This window comes from Centroberyx gerrardi, chromosome 14 (genome assembly GCF_048128805.1).
Source record: "Centroberyx gerrardi isolate f3 chromosome 14, fCenGer3.hap1.cur.20231027, whole genome shotgun sequence".
In the NCBI taxonomy this organism is placed as follows: Eukaryota; Metazoa; Chordata; class Actinopteri; order Beryciformes; family Berycidae; genus Centroberyx; species Centroberyx gerrardi.
In genome coordinates, this window is record NC_136010.1 from 10,847,726 (window position 1) to 10,874,092 (window position 26,367).

At 42.0% G+C, this 26,367-nt stretch overlaps 2 protein-coding genes across 2 annotated transcripts; one reads left to right on the top strand and one right to left on the bottom strand.

Moving 5' to 3' along the window:
- Positions 1 to 300: 300 nt before the first annotated feature.
- Positions 301 to 21,442, top strand: stat6 (signal transducer and activator of transcription 6, interleukin-4 induced). The gene is made up of 20 exons (XM_071919871.2): positions 301 to 537; positions 8,136 to 8,281; positions 8,508 to 8,652; positions 9,132 to 9,215; positions 10,204 to 10,390; positions 10,974 to 11,074; positions 11,407 to 11,555; positions 13,034 to 13,150; positions 13,388 to 13,564; positions 14,959 to 15,046; positions 15,144 to 15,266; positions 15,955 to 16,047; positions 16,867 to 17,070; positions 17,183 to 17,277; positions 17,723 to 17,856; positions 18,050 to 18,199; positions 18,300 to 18,363; positions 18,510 to 18,590; positions 19,919 to 20,026; positions 20,170 to 21,442. Exons 2-20 carry the CDS (start codon positions 8,148 to 8,150, stop codon positions 20,228 to 20,230), a joined length of 2,295 nt encoding a protein of 764 aa, XP_071775972.1. The 5' UTR covers positions 301 to 537; positions 8,136 to 8,147; the 3' UTR covers positions 20,231 to 21,442.
- A 2,850-nt stretch (positions 21,443 to 24,292) lies between these two features.
- Positions 24,293 to 25,882, bottom strand: mipa (major intrinsic protein of lens fiber a). Its single transcript, XM_071919859.1, has 4 exons — positions 25,523 to 25,882; positions 24,839 to 25,003; positions 24,621 to 24,701; positions 24,293 to 24,478 (listed from the first exon to the last, which is right to left on the bottom strand). The coding sequence occupies exons 1-4, from the start codon at positions 25,880 to 25,882 to the stop codon at positions 24,293 to 24,295; spliced, it is 792 nt and encodes a 263-aa protein (XP_071775960.1).
- Positions 25,883 to 26,367: the final 485 nt, after the last annotated feature.

Consider the following 26,367-nt stretch of genomic DNA (forward strand, 5'->3'; position numbering starts at 1 on the left):
AAAGGGACAGAACAAAATACACAACTGCACAATATGTCAAATCCAAGCCTACATAAGCAGCACATTTTGACGAAAACATTATTAGGTTGCCGTTTGTGCAAGATAAAAAACCCTGTATACACGTCATCATAATGTGCAATATTCTAAAACCGAGGTCTACTTGTTATTTTGGCGATAATTTGCACCAGTCATATTCCTGTAATGTGTGAATTTGAACGTGAGCGCAGGAAATAGGCTTTCCCCTAACGGAGGTGGCACATCGTGCGTAATAGGGAAGTAATCCGTTGGTAAAAAAAAAGTTGCACCATACAGTTCGCCATATCGCGATGTGAATTACTCGATGCTCGAAGTTAGTTTCTCCGAAAAGTAAATGCCTAGGATTTCAGGACACTGACGGTATTAAATTCAATGATGAAGACGGCAGAGAATATTCAGTAGCATACGGACTTGTTGCGGAGTTGCCTACATATGAAACAGAAGTGGAGGAAGAGGCGACAGGACATACCATTTTTTCAATGTTTTAACATTTAGCACAAGGTAAGATCAATTATTGACATTTTAAACCGATTGTTTATAGGATGGACTCCTTCTCTCCTTCGTTAAAATACATTATTTTGGGTCCATAACATGTCAGGCCTTACGCTTTTGTCAGGAGGGGGAATGGTGCGCAATTGTGATTAATGGCAACTGTCTCTCACCGTTTTGTGTTTTGGTTAGGCCTATTTCTTCGTAACGTTACTGGCTTAGACGGGGTACTTTTAGGTATCTTAACACGGGTTTTACAAGCACAAAAGCTAGGTTGTTGCAGAATGTGAGTAAACTACAGCGATATCCCACAATTATGTAAAACCTAAAAGTGAACAGGCCCACCAAAAACATGTTTTTCACTATGTCTACCACTGGTGAAAGATACAACTGTGCTAAAAAAATATTTCCAAAATTACTGTTTATTGTTGACAATAATGTCTATATTTGTCAAAAGCAGCATTTGTGTTTCACCAAATGTCAACTTGAGTTATGTAATCACCAGTGCTTGCATCAAGAATATCTTGTTTTAGCAAGTAGTTAGACCCTTCTATGCTCTTTGTCCCAGGAACACACTTGTTGCATGCCTTACTTTGCTGAGAGAAATATATAGGGATACTGTATTATTATTATTATTATTATTATTATATATTATTTGAAATGAACCTAATATTGATAACCCATATTACAGTTAAATATACAGAGACAGGGTTTGATGATGTCGTAGGATTAGCTTCCTGTAGACAACCAAATACTACACCAGCTGATTTCACTAATTCCGCCCCCCCCCCCAAAAAAAACCTGCTAATTGGTGAAATCAGCTGTTCGTGTGTAACTGCAATGAAAACGAATGTTACGGATGTAACTATGGTTCTGTGAATTGTGGAGGACTGCCAGAGGCAGTGCTTAATTAGGCTATGTGTTAAAATCATGTGTGACTTAGGAAGAGGTGGGGCAGCAATGCCCTCCCTGTACAGCTCCAGTCATCCTGAAGTTTGACTACTAAATCTTCCCACCAAGTGACTGGAACTGTTGGACGTCCAGTATTCATAGCAACGGAGAGACATCAGATACATCTGTAACTCTTGTGCTATTTAATTCTTCCTGACCACCAGAGGCAGTTTAACACTGGATGGCTATTACCAACAAGGTCACAAGGACCCACCTCAGTATGAACAGGTTGAAAGCACTTGTAAAGCAGCTCCTGCTACAGCATGGGGACAGCAGCATTGACACCACAGAACTGGGATGGATAACATGGTCCTTCCACTGTTTGTCATGGGAATTTGGTTAGTACAGCATAAAATAGGGATTTTAAGGGTTAGTTGCTGTGGTGACAAGTCTGGGCAGTAAGACCGCAAAGTCTGTTGCACAAGTGCTTAGCAAACTGTCAAAATCTGCATATTAGCAAACCTAGTTGGTAAGCATCGTCAAACAGGTACCGTTACCTTAATATAGTCCCTTAAATGCTATAAACTAACATAGCTTAGCCTAGCTTTAGTGGAGCAGAAACGTTAGCATTCACTAGAATCGGCAGAAACAGATTAACTATAACCACTTCTACTCACTGTACACAGATGTCAAAATTGTTGACCTACTTAAAAAGACAGCAGCAACTGGTAACAGCACACCACCTAGTGGTTGTATGAGTGGCAACTTAATTCAGCTGCAATGCCAGTTTTCCATTGCTTTGGTCCTTGCTGCAAAACCTCTTGCTTCAGCAATTTGCCGTAAATTGGGAAGCTAGCCCAACGGTACACATAAAAATGGCCGCCGCTCCGACCATCCAGGAACGTTGATTTGAATGGGAAAGTTCTATCCATTCAAGTTCTGTGATTGACACAGTAGAAACGGGTAAAGGTGCTTGGTGAAGCCCAGGTAACCACGGCACATATCTGGCTTAGCGTCACACCCTTCAAGGTAGCCTCAGGACATGGAGACAGTCCTGGTTGATTTGCATTTAACAAAGTGCAGGGGTAGGTCCTGGGACCTGTATCACCTCCAGGGGCATTGTGCACCCAACATTTAATATGTTGAAAATGTTACATAATAGAGAATATATATAAAAGCCACAGATGAAAGGAATATGCCAGCTTTTTGATAGCTGCATTTTCAAATATGAATGCACCATAAAAACATATAAAATACATAGAAAAAATAAATACTGGAACTGTGCTGACTTCAGGTAACAATGTCTCCTCCACTGATAATAATAGCTTATATAGTCATAGGTTATTTTCCAAACTACTCAGCACTCCTGGAAAGACCGATCACATGTAGAGCCCTCACCACTAGCCACACCCACATACAGTAATGCAAGCCAAGAAAGGGAGAAACTCTCTCTCTCTCTCTCTCGCACTCTCTCTCTCTCTCTCTCACACACACACACACACACACACACACACACACACACACACACACACACACACACACAGGTTTACTGGGTCCTCTCTGCCATCCATCTTGCAACATTGTAGTCCTCAGTTTGATGAATTTCACTGAAGAGAGGCTCCTTGATTGCTGATGTGACTTGTCATGTGAGGATTAGCTGGTAGGACCTGCTGATTTTAGGATAGGCTTGAAGTACATTATCTTCAACCAGAAATTGGTAAATAGCTACCATGATACTAGGTGGTGTGTCTTCCCCCTGTATTCTGTGTATTAAGAGTCTGTACTCAGTTTCAGCCTGTGTTGCATTTACATCCACAGAGCTGTTGAAGATGTGGGATCTTCTCTTTTGATGGCTTTGTGAGGCTAGCCAGTAGAGAGTGAGCGAACGTTCAGGGCTCGTGGGGGCTTATACCCCTTTAGAAAACAGGTACTGTAAGACCCCACAGTTTGGTTCCCCACTTTAACACGCTGAGCTGCAATAGCTGCCACGTTGACTTTCAAAGTACAGGCTGATCTATTGCCATTGGATTGGATGTGTCACTCAGGGAAAATCAGAGGGGGCAGTGTGTCTAGGACTCAAAGGAAAAGAGGTCCACCTCTGCCCTGTCATTTGCACCAGATCATAGACACCATGTCCGAGATGAGTCCCCTGAGGGAGGTTTCTGGCAGGAGAGAAAGTCCGCCACACTGTTCTGCACACCAGGGAGATGTATGGCCCTAAGGCTTGCAAGACGAGAGAAGGCCTGTAAGTGGAGCTGCTGTGCCCACCGTATAGACTGGATGACCCGGAGCGCTGCTCGTTGTTTATATTTAAGACAGCTGAGTTGTTATGTGACTGTGAGAATGTGCTTGCCCCTCAAGAATGGTAGAAAGTGTTTTGAGCACCAAATGTACTGTGCGTGCTATAGGTTTTCCTGGGGACTCCATGGCCCCGTTTCCATCCTGTTGTGCTGCCACACTGCTCCCCATTTGGAGAGGAAGGCATCTGTTATTACTACTTCCAGATGTGAGGGGATTGCTCCTGATTAGATATGCCCTGCTTCTCCAAGGCTGAAGGGTGAGGAGGAACTGGCTGGACACTTTGACCCTCTTGTGCCTGTGCTGCCTTGGATCCAATTGGAGACCATTTGTCCACACCTGGAGAGGACATAGGACAAAGTACAGGAGATCTGGTGGTACTACTGCTAAGGTTGCTGTCAACATGCCTGTCAGCCTGAGGAAGAGGCTGTATGCCAGCCTTCTGCCCATCTATAAGCCAAGGACGAGAATATGTCCTCTTCCAGTCAGATGACTCCATATTCTCGGGTCGGGGCAGAGATCATCCAGTCCTCCAGTTATGTAAGGATGTCTTTCAGTTGCATTGGGAACAGAACTGCCCACATGCATGTTGTGAAGAACCGAGGGGCTAGGGAGAGCCTGAATTGGAGCACTTTGAACTAATTTGCCTGACCCTTGAATGGGGCATCAAAAATCAAAGGACATGAACCAATCTTCCAGTGCAACAGCCTGGAGAATGTCCACTGTAGAAGGATAAAACTAGGCAAAAACTGCCATCCTTTCTTGTTTAAAAATGTAAAAAGAGGTGAACCTATCATGTTGTGAACGGATGTATCTGTTTGATGGTCCCCCTTCCCCAGGCAGTTGGATACCTCCTGACTGACAGCAAGCAATTTTACAGGATCTTGGACAATGGTCATCCTGCTCCCACTGAAAACTGGTTGTCAGCATTTAAATTAGGGAGCGTATCTATGTTCCCAGGGTCCTATGTTCCCAGGGTCCTAAGTTCCACCCAGCCATCACAACTCCATGCCTGGCTCCATCCACAACTGTGGCTTCTGACAGCCTTGACCGTAAGCTTGCTCTAACCCTAACCTCAGTGACCCCATGCCTCAACCCAACCACCTCCTCTGCCTGGGAACCACATGCCTAGGACCCCGGGAACATAGGACCCTGTGAACATAGGAATGACTCCTTTAAAGTGTAGTCTGAACCCTTGGGAGAGCATGGAGCTTTCCATTAGCTGAGGTTCTGCTAAGAGAGTTGCCCGATTACTTTTTTGTGGCCTTCACAAGCCTTGGGTTGGTGTGGGAGCAAAGTGCCATTGGTCAGGTCACTCAGAGGACTGTAGGGCCTTTGGGTAGCTACCAAGGCAAGCTGGTGGATCAGAGAAACCAGTGTTGTGTCCTGGGGAGCCCTCTGCCAAGGCAAAGGTGTGGCTCCCTTAGCAGACAAGAAAACCGCTGTTTAGCTTGATTTGCCTGAATGCTATCCTCCAAGACCTGCTGTGCTGCAGGAACACACTCGACTGATGTTGGATGTATGTGCACTGCAATCTGATTGACCAAATATTAGTTTGGGATCCCAGCTAGCAATGTTGCAAGTACGGTTCTATATACAGTGGCTATTCTGCAGCTAGGGGCACATACACTCTATGCCCAATAATAGATTATCACATAAAAGGGTACCGAAAACAGTTGGCTATCGTAAATAGCAACATGCCAGAAACTGCCAGAAATGCCTACCTGAGCCAGACCTAGCCTGCTAACGGCAGTGTTGGCTGGGGCGCAATGATTAACCTGAGTGCTGACAGAGTACAGGTGAAAACACTGCTCTGTGAGAGAAAAGGGATAAGTAGATGCGGTTGACCAGTTGCAGCACAGTAGTTCACTGTTGGACCAAAAAACGTAAGTCCAACTTTGTGGTTACAAAGCTACTAGCAACAAGAGCAGGTACTTTGTTGGTATAAACAATGAACATGCAGGTGCTGATGCTTGTTATTTTGGAGCTAATCCTGACGAACAGTTCAATTTGTAATGCAGGCCTACATTCCATGCTTTGTTTCTGATTTCATGAAATAGAAAACACAATGGAGATGTGTTTGTTACAGTTCTAGCCCTGGACCAGAAATATCTGTCAGCAGTGTCTTTGGTTTTTGATAATGCCTATTAGGTATCTAGGAAACTCGCCCAGATATGCATATAAGCAAGATCAGTAACAATGATACTAAAGTATGTGCCCTGATGAGTTCAAGTCATATTTGGCATTATGTTTTGATCGGAATTTAATGTGACAACAATATAGTGAAATACAGCAAAATAGTAAAAAGTTAGAAGGACAAAACTGCATGATGAAACTAAATGATCTACACAGAATGAAATGCATTAACAGTTAAGACATTGCATTCTACAACAGAGCCAAACCAGTTGTTCCTGCTTAAGTTTTATTGACAAAGCAGCCAAGCGCACCAACATTTTTGTCATCCAGTGTTAGTGATCTCCTATCTGAATGCAGTCCTATACAGAATACTCTCTCTCACGTTGATACTTGGTTATTTACTTTATTTAGATTTAATGTTTAAGACTATGGATACTATAGGTAGCTGAAATTCTAGGTTTGTCCCACATATGTATCTCTAGTTAAACTTGAGCTGTTTCTGCTCACATGAATATGAATGAATCTCTCAGTATGGTGTATTAACTTGAAATTGTTCCAAGAGTAGTGGCACAGACAATATTGCTGGTTGTTTATTTTTAGATCCAAAATGGACAAGCTGATGACATCATAGATTTGATTCATTGCCCAGAACACAGTAACAAATGTTTGCACTGGTAAAGTAGCAACCTTCAAAGGTTGAGGAGGGCTCAAAGGTTGATGAAGGGCTATATAAACTTGACTTGACTTAACAACCTTCAAATTGGTTGAGGAGAATTGACGGATTAATACATGGCCTGTTCAGTCCAAAAATATTACAAAGTGCACCATTTCTCCACTATGACACAGTAGTTGTAAAGACTTGCTTAAAGGATAAGGCTGGTGTTTTTTTAATGCATTTCTTACTGTCAACAAATCCTATGAAAATAACAAAATCAGCAATGAATTTGTTTTGCTAACAAGTCTCGTCCATGTAGCCGATGCCCAATAAAGCCATGTCCCAGTAGCCATAGAACTCCATTGTATTAAAAAAACTATTAAAAACACATCAGAGAGCCATGCCGTTGCTCTGGGCAACATATTTCATCATCGCGATGCACCGGGCCAGCCGACTTTTTCCTCAAACAACTTAATAAGCCGGCTGTAAACACGTTTTCCATCTCAGGAAAGTAGTTCCGGAGTACCGAAAATAGTCCCCGTCGTAATGAAGAATTTGTTCCCATTTGAATTTGATTTGGTAATAACTACAATAGTCTGACCTTTCATGGTAACAGTTAGCGATTTTTAAAATTGAAACTATGTCTTTGTGAGCTGTGAGGTCTTTAGCTTACAACTGGAGCCAATGACTTGCATTTGAAGGCTAAAAAGGGAACGTGGGAAGTTGGAAAGTAATGGGAGTAGAGCAAACGCATTTGTTGACGATAAGAAATGTATTTAAAAACACCAGCCGTAACCTTTAATTTTGCGTCCCAGATCCCATGACTCCCATCACTTTTTATTCAAATTAAGCATAATATTGCTTAATTTGAATAGTCACTTCATAATGTATCTATTCTATAATGCAGTCAAAATGAGTACTGAGTTCGATTACAATTGAAACAGGAAACCAGGACTTCTTAATGAGAGAGTAAGAGTCAGAAACAGTCAGACTGCAGTCGGATAACCAAGCTTTCATGAATGTGAACGTGAAAACGATCATTAACTTCAGTGACAATGAATAATTGATGCTATTTCGTATACATGCAGACATAGACGGATCAAGTACAAAATAGCGGAAATGTGAAGCACAGAGGAACTATCGGACAGTTTGAGTTTTTATGTCACAGTGGTTCTCCCCACATGTGGGAAGCTGATAAAGCTTACAGGATGTGCCCGCTTGTTGGCCAGCAACAGATTTAAGGTATCTGTTGCTGTCTCTCAACTGCTTTGCTGTACTTGCTTTCCAGACTTTTGTTTTTGACCCACTAAGTTTGACCGACTTATTTTTGAATGCTACACTTGGCATTTGTGTCTTCACTACTGCTTTGAGTGATCAAGCACTCACATTGTGCCTCGTAGAAATTATATTGCTTTACTAAGATACTACTAGATGCCATTTTCTGTGAGGAGGTTGTGGTCTTTTGCTATGAAAAAAAGGGAAATGGGTAATGCTTTGGGGATTAGGCCTTGTGGATGTGGGTGGGAGGAATGCAGTCAGAGTGATTGTGCTGTTTAAAAATAACTTTCCCACAAGATTTCCTGTTTAACTCTACGAAAATGTAATGGTTATACATGATGTCTGTTTGTAGCCCTGCTTGACCATGGCCCAGTGGACACAGATGACCCAGCTGATTCAATACCTGTCTGATCAGACAGTCAACGAACTCTATCCCTCAGCTACCTTCCCCATAGAAGTCAGACATTTTTTGTCTGAATGGATCGAGGAACAGAGATGGTATGGTACACACACACATGTACATGCACATACATATACATACACCACACACATACAAAAACATACATGCACACGCAGACATATACACTCCCATCCATGCATATATGCATGGGTGGCATAGATTGAGATTTCACTGCATATTGTGTGTTTGCCCATATGTGGGCTTGTGTGTGTGTGCATGCGTATGTGTGTGTGTGTGTGTGTGTGTGTGTGTGTGTGTGCTCAGGGAGGACTTTGAACTGGAAAAGGTGGAGCAGGAGGGCCAGGCCAAGGCCCTGCTGGACCAGATCATCAACATCCTTCAGACGCTGGCTCAGCAGAAAGCCAACGTGGTGGACAAGATGAAGCTGATGCAGATCAGCAGGAACATGGTAGGGAGACCATATCATTAAATGGTTCCCAAAATGGGGTTCAGGGACCACCCTGGATCCTGGAAAAGATTTCAAGGAGGATGCCACCAAGTTTATGAAGTGTTACATTTTATTATTATTTCACTCCCTAGACGTTAGCCCAATAAGAAAATATATAAGGATGACTATTCTGATCGAAGGTTTCACTTTCTCCACTATTGTGACTATCCCAACCACAGCATAGACAGTTATGTAATTCTGTATCAAGTCATGACAATTAAAATCTTCTCAGATTGGGTTGCTTTGGATGTAGTCTCATCAAATGGGCGTCTGTGGTCTAATGATTTACCTGACAGACAGATACGGCCCTCAGTGCCAAAGGGTGAAAACCAAGGCGTGCTAGTGACTAATATATATTGTGGTATTATGGACCAAAAGACCCAGGTGTCCCTTTACAATTCTGACTTGATATACTAATAAGAAATGTACTTGCTTTGCAGAACATGTTCCAGCAGCAGCCTCTGCAGTTTGGGGTGATGGTCAGGGACATCCTGAGGAAGGAAAGGGTTCTGCTCAACAAGGCTGTAAGATCCTTTATAACATATACCCATTATATTCAGTTTACCCGTACAGAGACCAACCACATGATACCCCTACTAAGACGCCTAATACCATCGTAGGGTATGGTGAGGCTGGTTCTCAGGCTGTATTTCATGGTGACAAAGAATTGCAACTAAGTATGTAATGGAAAGATCTTATTCCAAAACACTATATCCATTGTGGCTGTGGGTGCGGGCACTGCCGTTGTTTTTGTGGACATTAGTGCTAACTGTGGCCTCGTCTTTCTGCCGCATTGTGTTTCCCTTTGTCTCATCTGTTTTCTTATGGCATTGTCATTGTCCATGTTACCGTCCATTCCACTGTTTGTCCCGGCACCTATTGCATGCTCAGCCATCTCTCTTTGACTTGTCCTGCCCGAGGTTTCTTGCATTTTTTTCCTAATATGGCTGTCTTGGCAGTTTTTCCTTGTTTGCTTCGAGTGTCTAAGGCTGGTGGTGCCGGGTTGGTTAGGCTATGCAGAATAGCTAGGCTTGCTGTGTCTTGCTAAAACTTGCTATTGTGTGTCTTGTGCTTTGTGACTTGTGCTTTGTTTTGCTTCCTTAGGTTTGTGTTACATCGTTCTGTTCTACGATTGATTGTTGATCAGTTAGATCTAGTTAGGCTCATTCTCTGTAAAGTCCTTTGAGACATGCTTGTAATGAAGGGCTATATACATAAATTCACTTGAACTTAATGAACTGCCTGAAGTTCTCAGTTAATATCAGTCAAAAACACACATGATTTTATCCTCAAAGGCATAGCTATTTTGTAAGCAAAGGTCTTAAGATTACTCATAACTTTAATAGTAGTCCATTATAGAGTTTACTTTCATGCCAGCCATCATTTTGTAAGAATAGATGTAATTATTTCTTTGAATGGTGGAAGTCTAATTTAGAAGTGAAACTCTTAAAGTGTATACTGATATACGTATGTACTGTATACAGTATATCAAGTGCTGTCCCATGTCTGTAGTCCTCCCAGACGCCCAACCTTCCACAATACTCCCAATTCCCGAGTAGGGAGCCGGTGTCTGTCCCCAACATGCGGGATGTGGACCACCTGGTTCTCAAGGTGCTGGAGGTCCAGGACTGCCGACAGAAGATCCACCAACTGCAGGAAGAGCTCAACTGGGAGAGACAGAACTTTGAGTCTTTACAAGGTAACTTTTCCCACCCAGATATTCCCAGTTAGTCCAGGGTTTCAAACCAGCAACCTCCTGGTCCCAAGCCCACTTCTCGAACCTCTGGGCTACCACCGCCCTGTGATGTGTCAACGTGTTTGACATTGATCTGTTAAAGAATTACTTATCCTGCAGTTTACTGTGCTTTACTTCCAATGGGCACTTTACAGATATTTGCCTAAGTCATTTTGTGGAAGTGTCAAGTGAGATTTTTTCCATCCCCTTTTGCTTGGAACAATCACAATCACAGTGTCACAGTGTCATATGACACCCTCCTGTCTAAACTGAATAGGTCTGCCACTTTGCCAGTTTGGATTCCAGTCACAACACTGACCAATGTTAGCTTTCCCACTCAGGCACCACAGCTATCTGTTGACTCTGCAAAGAATAAGCTGTATGACCTAATTTGTTTGTTTGTTTATCATGCTTTTTCCATACTTCATATGAATGAAATAGTTGAGTCAGTGGTAAAACAACAGAGGTACTTATGGCAGCCTCCATGTTTCTTCATCCTGTGGTCCAGAATGATCTTTGAATCTGATGCTATTTGCTGTCTGCCCAGGGCCAGTCCAACAGAATGGACGGGACCCACAAAACACAGAACTGCAGAAACTCCAGAACCATATCCAGCAGGTGGAGTACAACGTGAAAGCCATGATCAAGGTGAGCAGGCATGTACCGCCAGGGGCAAAAGTCAGTTGGACAGTGGAGTAAAACTGGTTTCTTTTATCTTGGAAGTAGCTTCTAAAAAAATAACTGTGTTGTAATAATTGTGTACTTGTACTGTCAGTAATTTAACTTTTACTGAAGTATGTTCTTGCTGAAGTATTGTACTTTGCAACACAACACTTTGTGGCTCTCCACCAGTGCTTTAATTTCTACTTAAGTAAAATATCAGTAACAGTACTTCTACTTGAGTAGGACATTCTAGTACTCTTTCCACCACAGGTGTGTGTGTGTGTGTGTGTGTGTGTGTGTATGTGTGTGTGTTGTAGAATCGTTTCCAGCTGCTGCAGGAGGCTGTGGACTGTCTGGACCAGTGTCAGTCCCGTCTGATCAACAGGCTGAAGTCGTGGAGGTGGGAGCAGCACCGGGCGACCATCGGACAACCCTTTGACGACAACCTCAGCCCCCTGCAGACCTGGTGAGGCACCAGACTCCGCATGTTCCCTTCTGGACTGTCTGCCGTTGTGCACTAATGCTTTTTAATCTTTGAGTTATTGCACACTGCAACTAATCAAAAGTAACGCTTAAAAGAAGACATTAGTCATCAAGTCATCTTTGGTAATTTTACCTAATTCATAAATTGACCACAGCTGTGAATACTCAGCTGTAGGCCGAGAGACAGCCAATCAAAACCAACAAGTTAATTAAGCTTCACATATTTAACACCTTGTCCACCTGTGTGTCAGTGCAATGGGCAGCATAGATGTGTCACCGTCCTCCTCAGTCACTCCTACTGCTGCAGTGTTGACCATGATAAACCGAATGTTTACGATGTGACTTAGTGAAATGATAAACTGGCCATAGGTGGTGATCGTGACCTGATGAAGACCTCTCGAAACATTGTAAGATAAATAAATATGTGGGAGCACTGGCAGCAGTGTGCGCCGTTCTCTTTCTTAAAAACTTCAGCTGTACTACACTCCAACACCGGCTGAAAACTTTATGGGATGTGCGTATGGTTATCTTCTCTTTTTTATCATGATAAACTGAATTAAACTGGCTTTTATAGCCACAATCAGAGCGGTAATTAATAATTGCAAAGCCAGTGTGTGAGTCATATTAAACATTTTCATGTTCCCAATGATAATTAATGTCCTGGGACACAATTAAACTTTATCTATTGATTTTTTTTAATAATTAAAATTTTGTTTTCATCAGTTAACATTAATTTATACAATATACCATCTGACTAGAGCAGGTGGTATTTTTTGCGGCGCGGTGTGCTTTTATGAATCGCTTTCACAATATGTAAATGATGAAAATGGGTGGAAGTACGGGGAAAATGGTAACACTAATAACTTCCTGGTATTTCATGTTTATGAATGAGAAAACCCACCTTGACGGTACCTGCCCCGTAACGTCACGCTAAACCTGCCGGAAAGTTTTATGAATCAGCCCCAAAGTGTGTTAAATAAACCTGTCAGGCTCGTTTAGGGGGTTGGTAAAATAGAGAAAAAAGAATGCAGGCTTTGGAACTACTTTCAGTGGCGGAGGATCTGTCCTGCTGCGAGACTTCTTCATGCGTCACCTGTTTTGTTTACATGGGAAGTGAGCAAAGTAACCCAGACATTTTGTAAGTGACCGATGGGCCAAAAAGTTGGTGTTGCAAAAAAATCAGATTGGTTATGCGAACAGTCTACCTGTCCTCTCCTGTTTTTATTACAGCTTTTGAATAGAATACTTCATTCAAACTTTGGCACACGCTCTCTACTGTATGAACAAATGACTTATTCATGTGTTGCACAGCTTGTAACCATTTGCTTATGTTTAAAGATCCATGATTTGAAGTGCAACTTTGCGTTCAATTTGGTCTCTCTCTCTCTCTCTCTCTCTCTCTCTCTCTCACTCTCTCTCTCACTCTCTCTCCTGATTGAATTTACTTGCTCTCACTTTTAGGTGTGAGCAGCTGCTTGGGGTCAACGGGAAGCTGAGACAGGAAGTGATGCTGATTGGAGAACCAATCCCAGAGCTCCAGGAAAGACTGGCGCGGCTTCTACAGGCCCTGATTGAAAGGTAATACAGAGGCAATTGATGCTGTTGATAAAATACATGTTCAAGTTACATCATTTTTTCTGTAGATTTGTATTTCTTTCTAAATTAAAGAAATGGGAATTTACTTAAAAAATTCCCTCTCCTTGACTGGCAAAGAACTACACAGAAATGTCTCACATTATATCTCACCTCTTAAAAACACAATGCAGAAAGCATTTTTCCTCCATCATAACTGATATCTCTCTCTCCCTGTTGCAGCTCTCTGATGGTGGACAAGCAGCCCCCTCAGGTCATTAAGACTCAGTCGAAGTTCTCCACTACTGTGCGTTATCTTCTGGGTGAGAAAATAGCTCCGGGGAAGCCTGTGGTGCTGAAAGCGCAGATCATCACTGAAGCCCAGGCCAGGAGCCTGGGCCAACTGGGTGTTCTGCCCAGGTGAGTGACACACACAGCATGACTACACACAAGAACACACCAAAACACAGTTTTTTGCATTTGTGGACATTTGCAAACTTCTGTATTTGTTTTAGTTGTTCAAATTTATTCTGATGTGTGATCATAATAGGAAACTTAGCCACCTGTATCCTAATTAAAGGGTGATGCCAGAATGGCATTAAACCGCACACAATTTGAAGAAGTGGATGATCCCTGATTGCAGAATCAATCCCTGATAAACAATCAGCATGTCCACACAAGCCTAAAGTAAATCTAGGCATTTACTTTTTGATACTCATGCAGCTGCTGTTGCTACACTAGAAGCCCTGCATAGTGAAATGGGCAGCCATGAATAAATCTTTCCCTGTTCATATATCATAATAATGGAATCTGATGATTCTTTTTTGGATTTATTCCATGTTGAGTACATTATTCTGAAGACTAGAGGGGAAAGACAGGTTTTACAATAGCAAACTATGATTAATATGATTCAACAGTCCAGATGTTAACAAAGGTTGCCATCGCTCAGTGAGTCAGTGAGCGATGGCACATATCATGATGACCAACTGAATACAATGCAGCTGCGGTGTCCTTTTGGCCTCGTAGTGACTTGTACAGTGTAAGTTTTTGTGTATTTTAGCAGATGTAGAAGAGAATGCTTACATAGTACACCTTTGAAGTACTTTAACATTGAGTATTTCTATTTTAGGTAACTTACCCCATGCATCTCAAAACAATTTCTGTTCTATGTATTCCACTCCAATTATCTGACAACCTGAAATAACTAGCAAGCATGACTAGACCACCAGCCCCTAATGCTTGAGGAGGCTTCAGGGTATTTATGCTTTAACTTAAGTCACTTAATCACTGTGTTTTCACCACTGCTTTCTGGCACCCAATCTGAATTGAACTTGTGCCAGTATTGGAACTGAAGGAGAAAATTGATCCTATTATGTTAAAGTCACGATGAAACAGCATTTTGAGAGCATCTTGCTTCCTTAATTTGGTGTATTTCCTGTTGAAATAGGATATTGGGGTGGGACATAATGCAGGGAGTGGTCATTTAAAAGTGTAAACCAATGGGATATCAGTTAGGGAGACGAAGGGAATTTTATTTGATGGAAAGGGTGGAGGGGTGGGATTGTTCAAAAATCTGTGATGGTTTTATTGGCTGGAAATTAAATAAAATAAAAGTTGGAAAACTTACCACTAAAGATTTTGCGTTTTCCAGGAAGTTAAAGTAATTTTGATTAAAGTACAATCAAATATCAATTTTGTCATTTTTTGGGGTGGAAATTGTCAAATAGGTATATGGTATTTATGGTAGTTAGAATGAGCTAAAAAGGCAAAACACTTTTTTTTTTGTTTTTTCATTTTGTTGTGACTAACTGCAGCGAGAACGTTGGGGAACTGATCAACAATACAGCCATCTTGGAACACAACACCGCCAGCAAGAGCACATGTGCCACCTTCAGGAATATGGTATGTACTGCACTGGAGTCCTCGGCCTACGTTCCATTATTATTTGTTCTTGGAAAAAAAAATTAAACTCTTTGATTATTCCTTTTTTTTTTATTAGTCAATCAAGAAGATCAAGAGAGCGGACAGAAGGGGATCAGAGTCTGTGACAGAGGAGAAATTTGCTCTCCTTTTCTCAGCAGAGATCACCATCACAGGCTGTGACACACCCTACAGGATACAGGTTTTCCCATCATTACTCTTTATGCTCTTTATATTCTTCTTCCTGTTGCCTGTATCCTGTTGCTTTAGACTCAATGATGAATTGCAAGATTATGAACTGAGAAGTAATTGGTTGTCCTCATGGGCATTAAGTTTTATAGTCACATCAATGGGAGTGTTTCTGGAAAGAATGGACTTCCATGGAAATTTTGGTAACTGTACATACATAGAATCCTCACGCAAAAGACGTAAATCCATTGTCTACTTTTGGTGCGTCGGCTCATATAGACAAACTTGGAAAAAAAACAAAGATAGCCCGCACTCTGTTTCTTCGTATTTTATTTTTCTTTCTTGTTCTGGCACGGACGTTTCGACTGTCAAGCCTTCCTCAGCGTGCAGAGTAAAATCACAAACACAGGTGTTCTTATAATGACATCCGCTGTAGTCTTTACCATAATTGATTGCTCCAATCACATATTAATACAACCAACATTATCAATGTCACAATGTCAATATTATGTTATCATTCTATTTATAAAAAAAACTAGTCAATTCAAAATCTTCATTTAACCCATGAGAAACTGTGCCCAAAGTATATTGCCAGTAAGCCTCTCTCTGTAGGAGCTTTGGTAAAAGGTCACAAAAACAAGTTATGTTCAAGTATGTTATATTATACGTTTATGGACATATTTTCAATTGTGTCATTGTAGATGATCTCACTGCCGGTGGTTATCATTGTCCATGGTAGTCAAGACAACAACGCTCTGGCCACCATCATATGGGACTGTGCCTTTTCTGAACCAGTGAGTATCACATCATTCTTTTCTTCTTTTGCTGTTTTCTCTACTTACTTCTATTTTTATGTCCCACCACCATGGTGGTGTCATGTGAACGCTGTAACTCAAGAACAATAGATGATAGAAACTTCATACTTACACCACAGGTTCCCCCTAAAGAGTAGATAATCTGATTGGATTTTGGAGCACCTTGTTGCAGAAATTTGTATATTAATGAGAAACAAATTATTTTCTTGAAACAATTACAACTCCTTAATGCTTTATTAATACCGCCCCTGTGTTATATCAAGATAAGTATGTTAACATAGAAATATTTGCTAATGAATGCATTAATTAACTTAATTTATGACCTCATTAGCATTATCTTATTCAGTTTTCAATATTTTGTTTTCAAAAACACTACGGCTTAGGATGAGAATAATGTTCTTAATGATGTTTTGCAAATAAATATAGTTTAATAAAAATGTATTTATTGAATTAATTTGAAAACGAAGTCGTCATAGGCAGAAGTCACCTGTTAGTCTGAGACGGAGGTTGGATTTTTGAAAATGCAATCACTTGAAATGTAACTCTTAAGCTTAAATTTTAACAATGTCTGTTTTTGATCATGTATGTGTATAAATAGAGGAACATTTGAATTCCTAGTAGGGTCCATTTAACTCTTTATTTCCTTTTTTCATTCTGAGCCCTTTCTGACTGACTTTCCTTCTTATTTCTCTTCTCAGTTTAGTTTCTTTCACTTATCCATCGACATCACTGTAACAGGATATATACAGTATGTGCTCCTACCATGTCAGCCTCTAACGTGTTTCATGCCGTCATCAGGACAGGATCCCGTTCGTGGTGCCGGAGCGCGTGCCGTGGAGCACGATGTGTGTGACCCTCAACAGTAAGTTCACCTCCGAGGTCCAGACCCAGCACCACCTGGACCAGTACAACCAGCACTTCCTGGCCCAGAAGATCTTTGACAAGCCCGACATCTCCGGAGACTTCAGCAACATGATGGTGTCCTGGGCCCAGTTTAATAAGGTACACACACAGACGTGCACATAAGCCACACACACACACACACACACACACACACACACACACACACACTCTCTCTCTCTCTCAAATCTCACGGTGGCTGTCAATGTTACAGGAGGTTCTCCCAGGCCGATCGTTCACGTTCTGGCAGTGGTTTGAGGGAGTGATGGAACTGACCAAGAAGCACCTGAAGACCTACTGGAGCGACGGGTAAGGGACTCTACCACTCAGTTTGTATTCTTTCATAGTGAATATTGTCAACCTGCTACAGTCTACTACTGTAAGTAAGTAAGTAAGTAAGTAAATCTTTATTTATGTAGCACCTTTCAAACAGAAGTCACAAAGTGCTTCACAGAACAATAATAAGATAAAAAAGGTGCTACAAAACACATACAGATAAAATTTAAAACCGGGCCATATCAAAGGCAACAATAATTCAACATGAGTAAAAGAAGCAATAAAAACAGAAACATAAAAAATGTGCGGACAGAGCAGAAATATCAACTCAAATAAATAAAAGGTCAGTGTAAATTTGCACCCAAGGGTAAAAACAGTAAAAGCATGAAGGAGGCACAATCATGATTCATAGCTGGAAAGCTAATTTAATGTAATATAATAATGTAATGACTAATGCATGTGATGTTCCCTCCACTAGGTTGATATTTGGCTTCATTGGGAAGCAGCATCTCCACCTGATCCTCAAAGACAGGCCCAACGGGACTTTCCTGCTCCGCTTTAGTGACTCTGAGATCGGAGGCATCACAATTGCTTATGTGTCTGCTACCGAAAGTAAGTTTTTGTGTGAATCCAGTGTGTGTTTTATTGTGTTTAGTGTCATTTTTTCCTCAAACTCTTCTCCTGTTTACTGTTCCTGGACTATAATGCCACTGTGTTAAGATATACAGAGAATGATATCGAATTTCCTACCATCCTCTCTCTCTCTCTCTCCCTCTCTCTTTCACACACCTTCCTTTCCTCGTAGATGGGGGACAGAAAATCCAGAACATTCAGCCCTTCACCAAGAGAGACCTTGAGATCCGTTGCCTTGGCGACCGTATCCGAGACATTGACCACATCACGTACCTGTATCCGGACTATCCGAAACAGGATGTTTTCAGACAATACTACACAGGTAGCAACCCTCTGTGCAGAGTCAACATTTTATATTTGTGTAAATTTGACAATATATGAGTGCAGACGGAGTTCTTACTCTGTGCTTTCTTTGGAAACAGATGTCTCTCAGCCGTCACCCAACCGCGGCTACATTAGTGTGACTCTCCAAACTAGAGTGGGCGTGTAAGTAACTACTGATTACAAATGAGTCATGTTTCATCAGGCACACTCTAAATGTACAGTCATTTTACTATTGATGCAAAACATTTAGAATCCTCATATTGTGTGTGTGTGTGTGTGTGTGTGTGTGTGTGTATGTGCGTGTGTAGGGAGGCTGGCTCAGCCTCACCCACTGTTCCCAGTATGACGCCTCCCAGAGAGAGCCCTCACAATCCCATTGGATTCCCTATGTAAGTCACAATTCTATAGATGGCCACTCCCCTCTGTCTCTCACTCTCTTTCCCTCCCTCCTACTTTCTCGCTTTTATTTATCATCCTGGTGCTCGTCTGTCTGCGTCTCCTGGCCTTCTTTTACCAGCCAGCTACCAAACCTCTACCACCAGTGACATCTATATCAGTGATTCTCAACCTTTATCATATCAAGGACCCCTAATTTAGTCCACATTAGGGACACAGACCCCCATTCGATGAGATTTTGTCTCAGTCTGAGAATTGTTTTATTGTTAGATATGATTTTGTCCAGACTATCTGTATTGTAGGTAGAGAGATAACAGTGAAAACTATGATCAAAATAATCGTTCTTCTACATTCTCTAATTGTGTTAACTTCTTGTAAATGAAATAATGCTGAAGTTTAACAATTCATCCATTTGCTGTGGACCCCCTGGAACGCCCTCAAGGACCCCTGGTGGTCCCCGGACCCCATGTTGAGAAGCACTGATCTACACCGTATTGAGTGACAGCACAGCTTCTTGAGTGTGTGTCTGTAAATTAATGAGTTATTGCTATCTCCAGGGTTCCCACAGGCCTTGAAAATCCTTTAAAGTTTCTGGATTTGAGAAAAATACAATAAGGGCTTAAAGACTTAAAGATCTTTACTTCTTTGATTTGATGTATTTCCTGTTGAAGCAGGATGTTGGGGCGGGACATAATGCAGGGAGGGATCATTCAAAAGTCTAAACCAACTGAATATCAGTCAAGGAGAGAAAGGCAGTTTTATTTGATGGGAGGGGCGGAGGGGCAGGATTGTTCAAAAATCTGTGATGGTTTTATTGGTTAGAATTTGTAATTACGCCTATTAGTGCAGCATGAAGTCACCATTAAAGATACTCTGTTTTCCAGGAAGTAAAAGTAATGAGAGTTCATTTCATGGGGACTTAAAAAGTTTTTAAAAATGACTGGATGGCCTTGAAAGTGCTTGATGTTTTATTACAATACAGCAGCTAAATTCATCAGTATACCTCAGCTCTCTGCCTGTCCTATAGGATCAACACTTCACAACCTGAGGGAAACCCTATGATGGATATTTGCATTGATGTGGCAGCAGTTTTAAAATGACTTCACCATGATTTCTTGACTTGACAAGATCATGAGTAAAAGATGAGGCCTCCATGATGTCTAATTTTGACCAATTGTGACATTGAAAGTTGTTGAAAAGTCCTTGAATTTGAGGACCAAGTGAGTGTAGGAAGCCTGTATCTCTCACCTTTTCCTTTACTGGTTACTGATGAAGCTGAGGATCCTACTGACGGTGCTGCTGTTCCCTCTGGTTCTCTCAGGCACCAGTTCCAGCAGCCCTTCAGCCCCACCTCCCTGGCTGAAGGGGCAGGGTCTCCTACTGGGGAGTTTGCCACCGCCAACCCTGGTGCTGTCTTCCCTGAGGAAATGTAGGTTTACATTTTTATGCTTGTACAGCGCATAATGCACAAGCATAAATCCTCTTACAGATTTTGTTTGTTTGTTCCAAAAAATAGCATGATACATAGTTGAGAAGCTATTAATAGCTTGTCATAATGTGTGTGTCTTATAGGGGCCAGTCCCAGAGTATGGATATGGATTTAGACGTTATTCTGAACACGTTGGCGAATTAGGAGGAATCCACGTGGAAACAGCATTTATAGACATTGGATAGTGACAGGAGACAAGCCGAACTCTCCTGCCTCACCTCGATGTGATAAAATGACACTCTTTGTTTGTGCAGACATTCTCCCATCACTTTACTGCTGTCATCTACAGCATTGTTTTAAGTAAAACTCAAGGGAGACATGTTTGACTTCCCTGGAACTCAAGATGTTGAGCTGGTGCAACAACAAAGGGAGGAAACATTTTGAGGACAATGTACAGCATGAGACTGAGAACAAACCAGAACGAAACTGACCAAATCACTGGCATTCGTCAGCCATCTGTGCCTTATTCTACACATTTTATCCTGTTTTATTTTCCACATGTTCACCTGAAGGTAGGTTTGCTGATGTCCATTTGTTTGCTAGACTGTTTATACTACATTCCTCGCATTTCTGTAGAAAATAGGTGAATTCCTGTACAAATTACAGTGCTTATCAACAACCAACGATCATCTGGTTGCAAACAATGCGACACCCATGGATACGTAATGGTGAGATAACATCACCGGTCGATGGACAGCTACCAGAGATGGGTTTTGTGGAAACTCCTGTTGCATGTTAGTCCCTTCACTTGTTGCATGTTTTTTTTTTGTCATAATATTTTGAATAGAAAAGTATTTTCCAATTGTATGTAACCTGTCCTTGTGAATGAAAAGCAATAGTTGTAGTATTTTATACATTGAATCCTACATAACATCAAATGACCCACAGTATGCATGCTTAATACTTCATCAGCCGTGGGTCAGTGAATGTGGCCCTATCCTATTCTGTTGTGAGTGAGGAGAGGAGAAATGTTCATGCAACATCATAAAGAAAGGAACAAGAAGCTCCTCCATTACTATCTCTGTTGACTTTGAAACTATACCACATTGATGGACACTTATTTGACAACAGTAGCGATGATGATGGTGGTGGGCAATATTGACATTAATATGCGTTTGTGTATGCAAGTTAAGCGCTTAGTTCTGTGTATTCTCTGTTCTCTATTGGTTGCTGTTATACGTATGTCTGTTTGTTTTATCTTTTCATAGTTAATCTCAGCTAATTGGATGTACCAGTATTTGCATGTATGTTTGCTGAATGTTAATCTTAAATCATTCCTGGGCTACTACTACCATCCGTATGATCTTTCAACCGTGGTGACAAATAAAATCTCTATTTTTCTCAAAATATCAAAAATATCTTTGTGAATTTATTTACAAGAAATGAGTTCTCTCCCCGAAGTCAGTATCAACACTGACTAATATCAGAGCGCTTTCAGGGAAGTGGCAAATTTTGAAACACTGCGCATAGAGTGAAATGTCATTCAAACTACTTCAATGTACAAGCAGTGGCAGACAGACAAGGATGGATCAGCTACTCCAACTGCAGATGAAAAGTGAGGAGAAATCCATTGAGATCCAGCACTCGCAGCTCCTGTGCTGTCACAGAAACATCAGCCTCTCACTGGCAGATGTTTTGGTGAATGGATATTACCCCTGGGTTTAGTTCTCAGAAAAGAACTTGTATGTATCCCAAAAATAGTTGTATAAAACCCAGATCTACTTCTTTGTTATGTCTGAATTTAAGTCTGTCATGTTAGGAACTGTTCAAGTCCCATGTCTTTCTACAGTGAGTCTAAAAGAAAACAGACAAGGAAAAAGAATGGAAACAAGAATTTTAGCATTTTTTAAACATATAAAAATAATAAATCCATGGCAATGTGATTAGGAAGTTATGCCCTATAGCATAAAGGCTGTCGATTGGATTAAAGCATATTGGTGTATAACATAATTGGCATAATGTCCATAATCCATCAGCCAAAGAGGAGACATTGCATAACTTGAATATTATATTTTCTATCCATCCAGTTTCAACAATCATGGAAGTTTTTAAAAATAAGAAAACTTTACACTGTACATCACAAAGCTTTTCCAGTAGAACACAAATTCTAATTTCAACATAAGTCACTAAAATGGAAATTCTATTCAACTACTGCCAAGGAAATCAAACTGTAAAAGCTTATGTAGATGAAGCGGAAAGAGAGAATCAGCTTACATGTCTGGTTCAATAACTGCTCTGGCAAATGTCAAAATGCTAACCGTTGTGTCAGTGCCCCTGCCCCCCCCCCCCCTCCATCCCAGAACTAGAGTCCCAGCAGCTTCAACTGTCCCCTCATTAGAGCAGAACAAGATGGCTGCCATGTAAACAAAGGGAGGAGGTAGGGTAAGTGAAGGAGGGATGGAAGGGAGAGGAGATAACAGGCCAATGTGGAGCTTCACCTTCAAATTTCATTCTTTGCTATGTAGATTCTATGAAAATACAGGTGCACATTTACCACCCTGTACAAACAAGCTAAAGATTTCAGTCGCCTCAGGGTGACCTTCTCTCTTCTCACCAAAAATCAGAGAGGGGGTTGTACCATGAAACTATCTCACTCCTAAATAGCTACCCACCTCACCGTAGAAAAGAGAAGGCACCAGGTGTTTGCCGACACCAGCAAGAAGCCACTACACCTCATGCACTCTTTCATTTCTAACCTCGAGTTGATATAACAAAGACTCTTCAGTCATGTCAAAGAACACAATCAACTAGAAAACGCTTGTTCCTCATGACAGCCTGTCAGTTTTGCTCTCTTTGTTTTTCCATGGCAGACACGCAAAAGTAAAGGCAAACCAACTATCACACACCTGTACATGAATCTATAATAACCGCTGCTCTAAAAGCAAAGCTCTAAAGACAAAAATCATGTCAGAAATAGATTTAAAATGTAACCCAACACAAATATTGTATAAATTCTTCTCTCATTTTGGCACAAACCTTCAGACTTCCCACTTAAAAAGCCAAGGGTAATTCTGTGGCAATTATACCATTTCAAGTGTTTATAATTGTAACTGCATTGAAGACTGAGCTCAGAAAAGACCAGATGGTTTAGTGTTTTGTGTGTTTATTTTCATATAAATATGAGTGTGCGTGTGCTCCCCTAGATGAGACACAGACGCTAAATTGAATGAAATTGTTTAAAAAGACTTGACTTGAAGGCATAAATTATAGGCATCTGATATAAAAAGGGGAGCACTCTAAATATGGAATCTGTTGAACTTGTAAATCAAACTGTTGCAATGTCAATGAGGGCAGGGAAAGGCGCCATCTTTCCCTAGAATAAGCTTGCATGATAAATAAAAAAACAAAGCAAGATACAAACAAAGGATTGTGGCAATGAAAAGTCAGAACTAAAAATGATCGATTAAAACAGGCACACAAGCATACACACACAGACATGCACACACACACACACACACTCGCACGCACGCACACACACGCACGCACACAGGCACACACACGACTAAAAAAGAATGTGAGTCAAATAAATCCTGGTAAAGTATAATACGTACATGTAATTTACCCAAAGTTCATAAAACGAAACAACGAAATTGAGAGATCACACTGGATCAAAATGGAAAAGCATGCAGAAGTCCACTGCTCTACTGTAGCTTCACTCCTAGCAGACTACAAAAGAGATAGAGAAAAAGAGAGAGGGAGGGAGAGAGAGAGAGAGAGAGAGAGAGAGAGAGAGAGAGAGAGAGAGAGAGAGAGATGCCCCTGTCCTGAGCAGTTATAGCCACCTGGTCAGCCAGGAGTGACTGACTCCCTACACCATAGGGCACAGGGTGCTTCCTTCAGTGGCAAGTCTTCTTCTAACCCTCCATCTTTGTCCTGCAGTCCAAGGGGGAGGAGGAGGAGGAGGAAGAGGAGGCGGAGGAAGAGGAAGGTTGGGTAGAGGGGAGGTTAGGAGAGATGGTCAGGGCTTTGGTTGCCCCTTCACTGTAATTCAGTATGTCCAGTTCTGGATGCAGGAGGAGAACAAAGGTGTCCAGCTACTCTGAGGGATTGGGATCTATGATAAGTGGAAGAGGTAGGGGGAGGGAAGAGGTATGTGTGCAGAAATGTGTATATGCTAGTTGAGTGGGTGGAGGATGGACTGGGAGCTGAGGGTGAGGGGTGAGGGGTGAGGGATGGGGGTCAGAAAGCCAATCTTCTTCCCCAGGCTTATAGGGCCTGTGTTTTGAGCTCGATGGGCTCTCCCCTGTTGTCCTGCTGGCCCTCGGCCTCTGGGGGCCGGCTGCCCTTCAGTGTGGCCAGCCTCTCGGAAAGGCCGCGCATACGTGGGAACAGCATGAAGTCGTACAGCAGAGCACCCATGGCACCACCAATCATAGGTCCCACCCAGTACACCTACCATTCACAAAAAAGGAGGAGGAGAGGACAGAGAGCAGAATGTGTTGTCAAATACGCCAGTTTACTATGGTTTGCATGAACTCTTAACCTCTTGTGGTGCTAATTGGCACATGTGGAGTTCTAAATATGATCCACTTACCCAGTGGTTGATGAAATTCCTGACCATGACAGCAGGGGCAAAGGACCTTGCCGGGTTCATCCCTGCTCCAGTGTAGTACATCTAAGACAGAGAGAGGGAGAGTAGTCCTTTAGACTCATGCAATGTTGCTTCCTACGATCAGTGCTTTTTATGAACCTGGTGAGCCCTTTTCAAATTTCTTGACTGGTTCATCTGCTGCCCTCTAGACTGACTCTTACCCCAAGGAGGTGTCCCATGAGCACAGAGAAGCCGATGGCCAGGGCGGCAGAGCCTAGGCGACCGTTGCGCCTCTCATCCGTCACAGCAAAGATACACACAACGAGCTGCAGGGTGAGGAAGACCTCTATGGTGGTGGCCATGCCCAGGCTGATGCCAGGCTGCAGCTGGAAGAGGCGAGAGGAGCAAAAGATGGGATGGAAGAAGAAAGTGGGATGGGAGAAATGTTGTGAGTGCATAATCTATTAACACACAATCAACATGGTTCTGAATTATCCTATAAATGGTCAAATGACTATATTGGTAACATGTAGGTGCACAGAACTATTTATACGTTATGTCATATGTATGTCATACTGTGATTTTTCACTTGAGATGACCTTTTTAAGATTATTTGTTTTAAATCTATATATTGGCATTCTTCCAGACAGAATTTTGCAGCGCTTAGAGATAATTTACCATAAATCATGTTTTCACTTAAAAATCTGTGACAATCCATTGTAATGACTGAGGCATAATTGCCAGGATCCCAAAATTTAGAATTTATACTTAAACAGCCAAATAAACAGCCAATGAAGTTGTACAAATGTAACATAAGACATGTGAGTCAAAAGCCAGTCAATGTTTACTAGTAACATGGATATAAAGCATTAAGGCTTGTTCCAGTAACTGGCAGGTAATCTTACCGTGTTGAGTGCCAGGTTGCCCCTCATGTTGGTGGGTGTGACCCCGTAGAGCACGGCAGCGCCAGCCAGAGCTCCCAGGCACTGAGCAACGATGTAGAAGAAAGCACGGAACAGGGACATCTGGGAGCCAATCAGGTAGGCAAAGGTGACGGCCGGGTTGATGTGTCCTCCACTGATATGGCCAATGGACTGGATGAAGGTGGCAGCCGCCAGCCCAAAGCAGAAGGCGACATGGAGAACATTATGAGCCCCGGTGGTCCAGCGCAGGGCCGCCCCCAGCCCGAAGAACACAAAGAACATGGTGCCGTAGAACTCGGCGAACACCGCCCGCCAGAAAGACATGGACCGGAACTCCCACATGGTGGCCAAAAAGTCAAAAAGCAACCCCTAAGCAATGGAGGGATGAAAGGTGAACAAAGGACTCCAAAAAACCCTGATCAACTAAAAGGAGGTGTTTATTCTCCTCAGTAATGACTATGACTGAGACCTTGTAGTTTGTTAAACAAAAACACAGAGCAAACTACAAAAACGAGCCTCCTAACAGAAACTGCCTCTCTAAAACTAAACGGAACAGCCCTTAAACCGTTCACCATGCAACTCTCTAAGAGTCAACTTTGCTAACTGTCAATAATCTGCTGTGTTTTCAGTCATAGAGAGCTCCTGAGTGGAGCAACGCGTCAGTCTCTGTGCATCTATGTGCCAACCCTGCTGGTGGTTAGTAGAAGAACATGGATAGACAAACGTTAAGCATGTCCTGCAGACATTCAGCCTCTATGCCAGAGCAGGGGGAGCTCAGAGGCCTTTTTATAACGCCCTAGGGCCAAGGCAGCCCTGCCGAGCCCAGG